This window comes from Camellia sinensis, chromosome 15 (genome assembly GCF_055761805.1).
Source record: "Camellia sinensis isolate YWXY chromosome 15, ASM5576180v1, whole genome shotgun sequence".
Classification (NCBI taxonomy): Eukaryota; Viridiplantae; Streptophyta; class Magnoliopsida; order Ericales; family Theaceae; genus Camellia; species Camellia sinensis.
Window position 1 is genome coordinate 38,374,241 of NC_138975.1, and position 11,286 is coordinate 38,385,526.

The 11,286-nt window shown below is 37.4% G+C and overlaps 2 protein-coding genes across 5 annotated transcripts; one reads left to right on the plus strand and one right to left on the minus strand.

Moving 5' to 3' along the window:
* Window positions 1-220: 220 nt before the first annotated feature.
* Window positions 221-8,308, plus strand: LOC114298927 (protein disulfide-isomerase-like). Of its 4 annotated transcripts, XM_082909897.1 has the most exons (6): window positions 221-3,046; window positions 3,669-3,827; window positions 6,540-6,587; window positions 6,971-7,019; window positions 7,663-7,738; window positions 7,962-8,308. In XM_082909897.1, exons 1-5 carry the CDS (start codon window positions 2,967-2,969, stop codon window positions 7,690-7,692), a joined length of 366 nt encoding a protein of 121 aa, XP_082766023.1. In that variant the 5' UTR covers window positions 221-2,966; the 3' UTR covers window positions 7,693-7,738; window positions 7,962-8,308. The 4 variants fall into 4 exon arrangements, 2 of the variants coding, with proteins under 2 accessions (XP_082766023.1, XP_082766022.1); XR_014357165.1 differs by having other exon boundaries at window positions 6,971-7,738; XM_082909896.1 differs by lacking the exon at window positions 6,971-7,019 and having other exon boundaries at window positions 2,922-3,046.
* A 661-nt stretch (window positions 8,309-8,969) lies between these two features.
* Window positions 8,970-9,519, minus strand: LOC145812935 (zinc finger CCCH domain-containing protein 18-like). The gene is made up of 2 exons (XM_082908176.1): window positions 9,435-9,519; window positions 8,970-9,361 (listed from the first exon to the last, which is right to left on the minus strand). The coding sequence occupies exons 1-2, from the start codon at window positions 9,517-9,519 to the stop codon at window positions 8,970-8,972; spliced, it is 477 nt and encodes a 158-aa protein (XP_082764302.1).
* Window positions 9,520-11,286: the final 1,767 nt, after the last annotated feature.

The window sequence follows — 11,286 nt, forward strand, 5'->3', positions numbered from 1 at the left end:
GAGACAGTGGAGGTAGAATTGATGCAGGTTATTAGTTCAAACCTAGAAACCTAAAGGCCTCTTTATCTTGAGCAGATAGTAACCACCAATAAAATCAGCCTTGCAAAAATTTGTGTGGAAGTTAATACAAATACAATTTTGCTAGAGGATTTTAAACCCCCCCCCCCCCCCCCCCCCGCCCTCTTTTTTTTTTTTTTTTTTTTTTTCTTCCTCCTAGAAATGGTGATAGTGTAGTAGTAAAAGGTAAATATCAATGGGAACCCCTTGTCCGAACAAAATGCCAAACCTTCAAGCATATTGAGATAAATTCATGGAAACTAGAGTGGTGATTGGAGAGAACTCCTGTAACAAGGGTGGTGTTAAGTCGGTAGGACATGAGAAGTGCTCCTTCATCTAGGGAAGAAAACAAAAAGGAAGCCTGGAAAAGAAGATCCACAACCTGAGTTTTGCTGGAGAGAGTTATTGCATACCTTTACATCCAGCCCAAGAAATCATGCCTAAAACCTTTGAATAAATCCAGTAGGTCAAAGAATGGGGGTTAGTTTTTGTTTAGTTTGTTTCTTGTTTTACCTACCCTCTGGAGCTATGACAGTTGTGTATTTGCCGTTACTTTGGGGTTTTCAAGTGTGTGCATGTTTTGTGCCTACCCTTTTGGGGTTGTAAGAGGATGTCCTAAAGAAATGGTGTAATTTACCACAAGGACTAATGGTGTAATTTTTACCCTAAAGAAAATGGCGCTGCCATAGGGTCTTAATTGAAGAGAATATCCAAGTGACCTCATTACAAACCTGATTTCAAAATTACTACAAAAGAGAAGAGAAAGTTCCAATTCTCTCATGAAGGTTCATATGTGAAAATAATGAAAATATGAAATTTTTTGAGGACATTGGCAAATTCAAATAAGAAAATCCAAGCATGTACCCAATAGGCGAAATTCAGTCTATGTATCTCAAAAACTAGATCAAGGAATAAAATTACCTGGGATTAAATTCATAGCATGCAGCGAAAAGAACTTAAACACAAGCTTATTATTGTATTCCATATGTGAAAAGCACTAATTATCAAGGTAATAGACTAGCTTTCTGAGGGGTTTAAAACTGACCCCAAGCCAGCAACTAAAATGAGGGAAAGCATTAGCATAGTATAATTATGCCCAAGAAGGGGGAGGGGAGGATATGGACCAGGTTTTTGGCTATGTTAGGATAGTTTTAGATAGGTTGGCTACTTTTAAAGATGTGGTTTAGTTGCTTGTTTTTCATGCTTGTCCTCATATTTTTCCGTTGTCTTGTATGCTTGGAATTCAATGGTAGTTCATTGGGAGAGTGGCATCGTCTTAGGGAAAGTTGATTTCTGCATTAAGGGTTTGGCATCATCTTTGGAGGAGTTGATTTTTTGTGTATTTAATTGCTATGATTGCCTCTATGAGTCGTGTACTTAGCTTGACTTTTCTCCCTTGTATAGTACCCTCAATTGGGTTTTAGCTAATACTTATAAGCTCTCACTTTTGATGTTCTCCAAGGGCTAGTTGTGTTTTCTTGTATGCCATAGGGATAAGATATCCCATTGATCTTCGATTTTTCATATGACGCATCATCCATATCATTTTTTGATCGCCGCCATAGCATTAGCAGTCTACCTTATGGTTCTTTTATCTCCCGTCTAGTGATGGTCCTTGAGATTTTGTTTGAACGCATTGAGCCTTGCTCTAGGATTCATTGTGACCTATATTTACTCCTGGATTTGCATGTATTGGTGCATGGAACTTTTTTACTATAGTTTTTAGTGATGATGATGTTTTGGCTTTTGAGTAGTTGTATTGGTTAACTTGTTTTTTTCATCTCTTTTGTGCTACTTTTGTATGTTCCTTTTGGCCTCCTGTGGCAAAAGTGGAAGAGACACTACAAGAAAAATGGGCTATACCGGCATTTATATAACTGCGTTTTTTAAAACGCTGTGCATGAGGCAGCGTTTTGTGAAGAAATTCCGTGTGTTGAGATGTCAGTATCCTATACAAGGCATGGTTTGGGCGTATTACTGGACTGGACATAATTCGGTCCATCATGCCTCTATCTAGACTTCACTCTCTCCTCAGGAAATACTCTTTTATAAAACCCTTCCCTACTCTCCCATAACAAAATTGTACACAACAATACAGAGAAAGAAAGAGAGGGTTTTTAATTTTTAGTGAGAGAAAGCTTTGCAGAAATTGATGCAGGACAGCGCTGTAAGAGCTGTTCTGGGGCGGTGAAAGTACCAGTGAACACTGTTTGGGCTGTTAAAGTGCAGAAAATCAAAGAGGGAAAGGAGGAGAAGAAGAAGAAAAGTCTAGGAATCACTCCTAGAATTCCTTAGGCATCACACTTATGGTTTGATTGCATCACACAACCCATAAAGAAGCTTTAAAAGCTTTAAAATTCTCTAAAATATGAAGTCTATTGAATTAATAGCATTACATGGCTTTATATAGAACTAAGAGGCTTCTTAAACCAACTAGAATCAAAAAAGGAAACTACTATATTATTTTTGACTTCTAAAATTAATTTAAGACTAAATAAGAAACATAAATAGAACCCAATTAAATAACTCGACCCGCAAGACGACCCACGGACGACCCTTACAACCCATGACAACGAAAATGAAAATTACCAAAATACCATTGACTTAAAAATCCTACAAAACATAAAATAATACCCTAATAATACTAGAAACATAATTATATAAAATTTCTATTAGTTTCTCTATGGAATCATGCCAATGTCTAAGTATCATCATTTCTCTGAATTTAGCCTTCCTTGAGCTTCTTATACTCTGCATCAGAAATGGTGTCTAGGTTTTGGATCCGATGAATTCTTCAATTCTCACTAATTGCTTTGTCTAGGCTTTGGATCTGCTTGTTCTTCTTCAATTTCTCTCTAACAGCTTTGTCATTGGCCTCGGAAAGCAAGGAGATACAATCGAAGGAGATCATGATCACTCTAGATCACTCCAACTTCTCTGAAATTGTTGTCAAACACAATTTTGTTGTCATTGAGATCTACGCTCCATGGTAATTATTAAATTCATTTTGATTTGATTTCACTCTTGTGCTTTTTGATTGATTTTGGTCATGCTAATCTGTTGAAATGCGTATGTATTTGAAGAATAGGAGGTCAGTTTTTTGCAGAAAAAATGGAGACTAACTTCTACGCTTGTTTCTCTCTGTCCTCTGCTCCCTTTCTTGTCTCTCTGCCCTCTGCCCTCTGCCCTCTTTCTTGTCTCTCTGCTTTGTCTTCCCTATTCCATTGTAGTTGCCGCCTAATGTAACTCTGCCTATCCACCTCTCTTATTAGGGCGTGTTTTTCGTTACCTTTATTCTTCTTATATTACACATATCTATATAGCCAGAATCTTATGTGTAGTGTACATGTATGTATATATATGTTCATGTTTCAGAAGAGAAGTGATTTTTTCATGAGCATTATTAATACAAAATGTAAGAAATGAGGGATTTTTGTTAAATGCCATTGTTGAAATTGAATGCTTTTTCTATAATTTCGAGTGTCACTGTTTGTCATACACTCTGATTTTCTCAGTTATTTACTATTTGTAATAGTTACAGAGCTCTATGCGATAATCTAATAGTTTTCTCAGCTATTTACTATTTGTAATAGTTTCTTTTTTCTTTCGAGGAAAAAGAAAAAGAAAAAGAAAAGTTGTCTACAGGGGGTTTCTTCAATTTCAATAGATGACATATGCAGTGAAAAAGGGGAGAGTGTCACCCAGGAATTACATAAAAAACTCGCTGACAGGGATTTGTTCCCCCCTGATGACTACGATATCTTGTTGAGGTTAGTCGATTCTTTTAGAAATATGACAGTTTTCCTTCTTCTCTTTATTTTTATTTTTATTTTTATTTTTCTAATAAAGAGCATGTATAATAATTTACTGAACAAATTCACTGGTTTGTCTAGCTAGTTTCACTAATTTAATTTGTATAGTTAACACTTTGTTGGCTTTAGGTTGAACCACATAAATTGAAAGAAATAGTTGTAGATTCATTAGTCTCATCTCATTAATGTCATTTCAATGAGTATGTTTTTTAGTTCTTGATTTTTTCTTCCAGCAACTTTCATTCAGAGTTAGGGTGTTATGAATTTAATGAATGCAGGTCATCTCTCCATATTTCAATTTCACATTGTCTTTTGAGCTGCTTTTCAAGACAGTGGTCCTATTTAACTTCTATACACCAGCCTAGAAATTTGATAGTTACTCTTTGTTCTTGGATAGCTTCCCTAGTCTGTCTCACTCACACGTTGTTATGCCCTGCAAGTATGGTGAATTGAAAGCTAGGAAGCATGGATATGAATATGATACGATACAAATATGGTGATACAACAAAACAAAAAAAAGGGTACAGATACGACTAGGATACGTTTGTGAAAAATATACTTTTAAAATTGTTAGTAATGAGTTACACATAAGTTAAAGAATGTTGAGAAACCACAATCTAATTTTATAATGCAAAATGCTAACCTTTGAGAATTAGGTATTCATTTAAGCTAGTAGCTTGTTTACGTTTTAGATTTTCAATAGGTCTTACAAATTTTTCATTTCAATATCAAGTCTAATATGTTTATATTATAATAATAAAACAATACAACTTGTCCCTGTGCTTTTCCCTTTGGCACAAGTAAAAATGTTGAATTCAAGTTTACTTGCTTATTTATTTATTGATATTTAATTTTATCATTAATATATTCTCTTGTTAATCCTTATTTTCTATGTAGTTATAGGGTCAATTTGGTAAATTCTATTATTTAACTCACTATGTTCTTATCAAAGAACTAAACAAATTATTAGAAAAATATTCTTATAGTTATCCTTGCAATTATATTATATTATAAGTATATTTTCTACTGTTCAAATTTATTGAAAGTGTACTCCGAAAGTAGTGTAATGTTTGTAGATTATCATTTTATTAACTGAGTTCAGTTACATTTTATCACTTTGATCTGTTGTGACATCAGTCAAAAATCTACTTTGTGGGATGCTGAGTGAGACGAAATCTTGCAAGGAGCCACTCTAAAGTTTGAAAGGGACCTATGTATATCCAAAAATCTTTGCTTGGCAGTAAATTTGTTCTCATTACTTAAAAATCACATTTTCTATCTGTAAGATTGATAGTTTTAGGCAAACTGATACACGTACACCATTGTTTCTCAAGCAATGAGTGAGAAATTTGTTGTTGGAGCATCAAATTTCAAATGATAATGATCAACTTGATTCAAGTTTCAAATGGTATCTAAAATTTGGCAGCATTACATAATTGCGGATTACAAATTACCATTACAATTGTAATGATCAACTTTGTGGAGCTCCTCGCTTGGCTAGATAAAGATAATTCCACCCTAGAACTAAAACAACTATATAAGCACACACTTCTTCACAAAGCAAGCTCTTCAGGTCCTGACTTGCTGGTCCAGTTATCCTGTCACATTATTAATGATATTACCAATCAGTGAACTGCTAATCGATGAGGGAGGCCAATTACTTTTGGTGTGAAATTTTAGATGATCTATAGATATGACTTGTTATTCAAAGACAGGTAGACAATGCTCTTGAACAGTGGTTGAAACTACAGGTCTGTTTGCTTTTCAAACATTGTTGAATACTTTTAGAATTTCTTCTTTTGAATTTGGAGGTTTTCAATCATCCTAAAATGGAAGTGGACATAGGAGTTCGAGGATGTGGTATCAGTTTTGCGTCAAACTGTGGTTTCATTGAAAACTAACACTGCAGATGTTGTCCATTTACAGAGTTATCTTGCCCATCTACCTTGCTATTAATCAGTGTTGTCAACTACTTTTCCTGTTTTTATTTATTTATTTATTATTCTGATACATTCAACTGGTTTTATTGACTCATTTGATATTGCTCTAAGTTGTTTTGGGCCAATTTGTATTGCCTCCTTACTGTTGGATTAAGCCAGAACATTTTGGGAAAGGTTTATGCAATGAATAATGAATAGAAAAATGTAAACAAAAGCAAAAAGTGGGGGAAAACAAGAAGAAGAAGAAGAAGAAGAAGAAGAAAAAAACCCTCAGATAATCAATGGTCTATCTTTTCACTTACTTCATGGATTTAGAGGGACATCCTTCTCTTTTTTACTTTTCATTTCATTTTGTTTCATTCTTTATTTCCTGATAAGTTAAGGAATACGCCTCTGTTATCAACTGAAATCATAAAGAGCAGGTGTTGAGGAGCAGTGGTCCACTTCTCTACAAATGCTCATTTTTTTGACATGGGAATTTATGCTATGATCAATTGGGATCACCCGTTGCATTACAGTTTGCGCCATTCATGGCAATCCGTCTTTTCTTCCTTATTGTCAACCTGTCTTTGTTATTCTTTTTTCTCCTATGGGAGATGAATTGAAGCAAGTTCTCTGCAGTGTTCATTATACCCTATGACATATCCAATGCTGTGGTTTTTGTTTGAATTATGTGCTTCGAGTTTTAGTTTTCTGACATGATTCATTTTGTGGCACCTCGCTTTTGTAGGTTTATCATAACAAATAATGGATCTGGTCACCGTGTAGCTGGTTTGAGGTAAGATAGATCACCCCATGATTTTTATGATAGAATCACTGTTGATGTCTCATTTTTTTAGGTGTGAAATCACTCATGTTATGCATAAGTCCTTACAAACAAGCTTTAGCCCTACAAGGAAAGACTATAAAAGGATAGTGAAGAAGTAAACTCTAAACAGTCAAAATATTACTCTCTCTCTCTGGGGCTACTCTTGTCCCTCAATAATATAGCCTGCTATTTGTCGAGGAAGAACATACTACAAAAAAATTTAGTCAAAAAAAGAAATAGGATGAGTTCCATATGCTTTATGATTTTTTGTTTGTTTAAAAAAATCTCTGTTCTTTTAAATTCTTTCTTCTTTGGGCGGGGGAACAATAGTGGGCATTAATCTGTCTGCTTAGGTACAAGGAGTATCAACTTCAAGACTACATATCATGTTTTCTAAAACAGGTACACATCGATCATTATATGTGTTTAGCAGTTTAGAGTATCGATGCGAGAATACCATTTTTTGGTTGGTTTTTTAATCTTGCTTCTTTCTTCCAACTAAACAACACCCATTACTGGGAGCGCTTAAGGAGTTGTCTCCTGATATCTGATGACTGTAATAACCTGTCCAAAAAATATAAGGTCCATTTTGCGACTTTAAACTCTCATTTCTCGTCTGTTTCGTATGAATTAATGGTAAAGTTTTCACCTCTCATTGCAGACTCTTAAACAATACAAACTGGCAAAACTAACCCCCATTGCTGGTTGTTGTCGACCTCCCTTATCCTTTCTCTTCTTCTGAATAATTACATTTTGGTCTCTCTCTCTCTCTCTCTCACACATTATTTTCTTTTCCTTTTCTTCTGGGTCTCAATTCCTTATTAATTGTGGTTATCCTGCTATTAATGCTTCATACTACGACTTGAGCTTTCTCCCAATCAGTTCCAACAAGGATTGCAAAATTTACAAAAGTTCCAAGGCAATCAAGTGCTACAATTGTGATTTCTGCTAGTAAACATTTCTACTTTCCCATCTTCTCCCTCTACTACCTCTGTTATATGAAATTTGCATTTCCCTTTTCTTTTCCTGTATTTCATGCTTCCAGGGCAGGAGTTGCACAATACATGAAAACTGAATGGAGGGTGGTTTCAATCTTTGATGTGGTTCTGTTTGTTATTTTGGTAAGAAACTCCTCTCCGTCAAGTTTGGGACAATTCTCAAATTATCTTTTTGTTATAAGTAAATGAAGAATGACAGAAAATATGGAATAAGAATTTCATTTTTTATATTCTACTGTTCAAATTGACTGAAAGAGTATTCCGAAAGTAGTGTAATGTTTGTAGATTATCATTTTATTAACTGAGTTCAGTTACATTTTCTCACTTTGATTTGTTGTGATATCAGTCAATAATCTACTTTGTGGGATGCTGAGTGAGACAAAATGCTGCAAGGAGCTACTCCAAAGTTTGAAAGGGACCTATGTATCTCCAAGTCTTTGTTCGGCAGTAAATTTGTTCATATTACTTAAAAATCACATTTTCTATCTGTAAAATTGATAGTTTTAGACAAACAGATACACATACACCATTGTTTCTCAAGCAATGAGTGAGAAATTTGTTGCTGGGGCATCTCTTTTTCTGCAGTATTACAACTGTGTAAAGGTTTTATCATTTGTGTGCTTGTGTTAGAGAATGCAAGAAAAAATGTTGTATACATCACATCCTTCAAAGGAAGTTATTATTATTATTATTATTTCAAATTCGATGCCTCAAAATGGTGCATTTTTTTTTATTTTTCAGATTACAACACATGCTTGTAATTCGAGTTTGTTACATCAGTTCAAAATTTGGGGACTGTTTTATTATTAGAAGGTTGATGATACGTGCATCTCATCAAAGTAGAGCTAATCCCAGTTGGATTCATAGTGTTAATATAATATTGCCAATTGTATAGCTTTCTCTTTTCTCTTTTTGCTTTCGGTGGTAATGCCCATCATTTGGAATCCAATGTATATTGCTTCTCTCTATAAAGAGAGAGTTGATTTCTCTTGTAATTACATCACATACAATACAGATATACATCAATCTTGTAATATCAATCATTCAATATACATCAATTTTAACATGGTATCAGAGCAAGGTTAACAACCTAGTTAGTCTGCTTCACCGGCGGGCGGCAGCCTCGCCTTGGCCGCCCGCCGGACCTCTACACATACCTTCCATCCGCTGCCACGAATCCCATAACTGAATCATCGGAATAGTCGCCGTCGTCCACGGCTTCACCGGCGAGTCGAGCTGGCTTCTGCATGTTGTCATATATCCTTTGTGTTCTATCCAATCCTTGAAAATGTCTTCAAAACTTCAGTCCTCTTCTACCTCTATAAATTCTTCTTTTTGTCTCTGAGTTGTGAATCTATGTAACTGTTGAAATGCTGGACCCTATAGGCGGTGCAAATGGGCTGTCTGGAAGGTTAAGTCCTTGACTGCTCTCTTGATCATTGTAATTGGTATTTATATGCCTAACATTGTCATCAGTAGTAGAACCATTGTTCAGCACATCCAGCAGATAATTAAAACCATCAGCAGATTGGAACTCTGACTGTTCTGCACGGGCTTCTGAAAGCTTCAACTCATCCATCGGGTAGCCAAAATACTGGTGGTGATGGTTCATGGCTTTAGGCGCTAGTTGCAACTCCGAGAAATGCCGTCCTTCAAGTTCGAGCGCCTGCTCATGTTCTTCCATGAGATGCTTCTTGAGTAGTCTTGAATTGTCACATACTCTAGGCATTGAGTGAAGCTCACATTCTGGATCAAAAAAAAAAAAAAAAAAAAAAAAAAAAAAAAAAAAGTGCGCCATGGGGTGACTTGAACATGATACTGTGTATAAACTTCTCGCTATACTTCCTGTCTACAAGCCTCGGCTTCTCCCTATAGGGTTTCACCAGAACACGAGCCACCTCCATTAACTCCTTCGGAACCAGGAGAGGAATCACTTCACTCCATACAGTGCACCGTCAAAGATGGGTGGAATTGGGAATGGTACCCACGTTTCAGGATCTTTACAGCCAAACCTCTCTCTTTTTGTCCCCCCACCATCATTGCATCCACCTCCCCCCTTTCCTTTCCTTTCTTTTTATTTTCCTTTTCTTTATTCTCCACTCCCACAACATTATCATCCACGTTGCTCCACTTTTTCTCTTTTCTTTTATTTATTTATTTATTTATTTATTTTATTCCAAAAAAAAAAAAAACAACAAACAACCAAACACGGCGGAAGAAGACGAACTGCAAAATTTTATTCATATCCGGGATCCACCCCGATCCCACTTTTACACCACACACAAAAAAAAAAAAACCAAAAAAAAAAAAAAAAAAAAAAAAAAAAACGCCACACCAAAAGCTTTGTTTTCTTTTCTGCAGCCGGCCACCCACCGACCTCACTTCCGCTACTCTGCCGCCGGTCTCTTCTTTTTGCCTCCGTCCTGGGCGGCCCTTGACGGTGCTGCCTCCGTGTTTCCCACTCCACTGGGCACGATCACTACTCCCTGCTCCTCCACTGCAGCATATGGCGGCCCTCCAAATCGGAACATCACGGTGGCCTTCCGCTTCAGCTCCTTGTTTTCTGCCCTTAGCACGCTTATCTCTGCTCGCGCATCCTTATACATGCGTTGGAGCAGAGCCAGCTGGGAGTTTAACTGCTGCACCTCATTTGTCCTACTCTGCAGCCGGTGCGACAGATTTGTAACCGCCGTCATGGACTCCACACATGTCTTCAACGTATACTGATTGGCCTCCACATCCGACTGCACCGCCATTTTTTGCTCCACAGACCGCATCGGAAAGTTCAGCGGAGCAAACCCAGCAGTGTTTGGTTGAGGTTCACTGGCCACCGCACCAGTTCTCTCTCCTGTGGACTCGTTGAGGTCGGGAAAGAGGGTGAGCAGCCCGCGGGACGACGAAGCCATTTTCTGGGCAACAGCAACAGAGTGTTACAGACTATCTCTCTCAGCAAAACGACCTCTCTTTCTCAGCAAAATGCAGAATTTTTCAGAGGTTTCTCTCAGTTTTTCTGTCTCAGTTTCTGCCTCCTCCGCTTTGGTTTATAAAGACCATGACACAGAGACAGCCACGCGCATCGCGCGCCTTTTGACACCGACAACCTGGCACGCCTTTTCATGGCACACCTTTTCATGACTCGGGCACGTCTTTTGATGACACGCCTTTTGATGACACACCTTTTGAGGGCACGACTTTTGAGGGCTCGATATCTACATCCCTGTATATTTTTTGGGCAGCCTATATACACACTCATACAGTGTCTTCTACACCGGTCAGCTTTATCAATCCCTTTGTTTCAACCTCAAATAGGTTTCTATCTTCACACCTATTTGAGTTTGAGGGGGGGTTATACACAGTATCATGTTCAAGTCACCCCATGGCGCACTCCCTAAGTCGCCCCCTTGGTGCACCACCACAAGCTGTTACAACGGTCCGACATGACCCCATAAACTGTCTTCTATATCGGTCCGACATGACCCCATAAACTGTCCCGACATTGATTCCGGTCAGCTGCTACATCGGTCCGACATGACCCCGTAAACTGTCATGCTACAACGGTCCGACATGACCCCGTAAACTGTCCTGCTACAACGGTCCGACATGACCCCGTAAACTGTCTTCTACATCGGTCCGACATGACCCCGTAAACTGTCTTCTACATCGGTCCGACA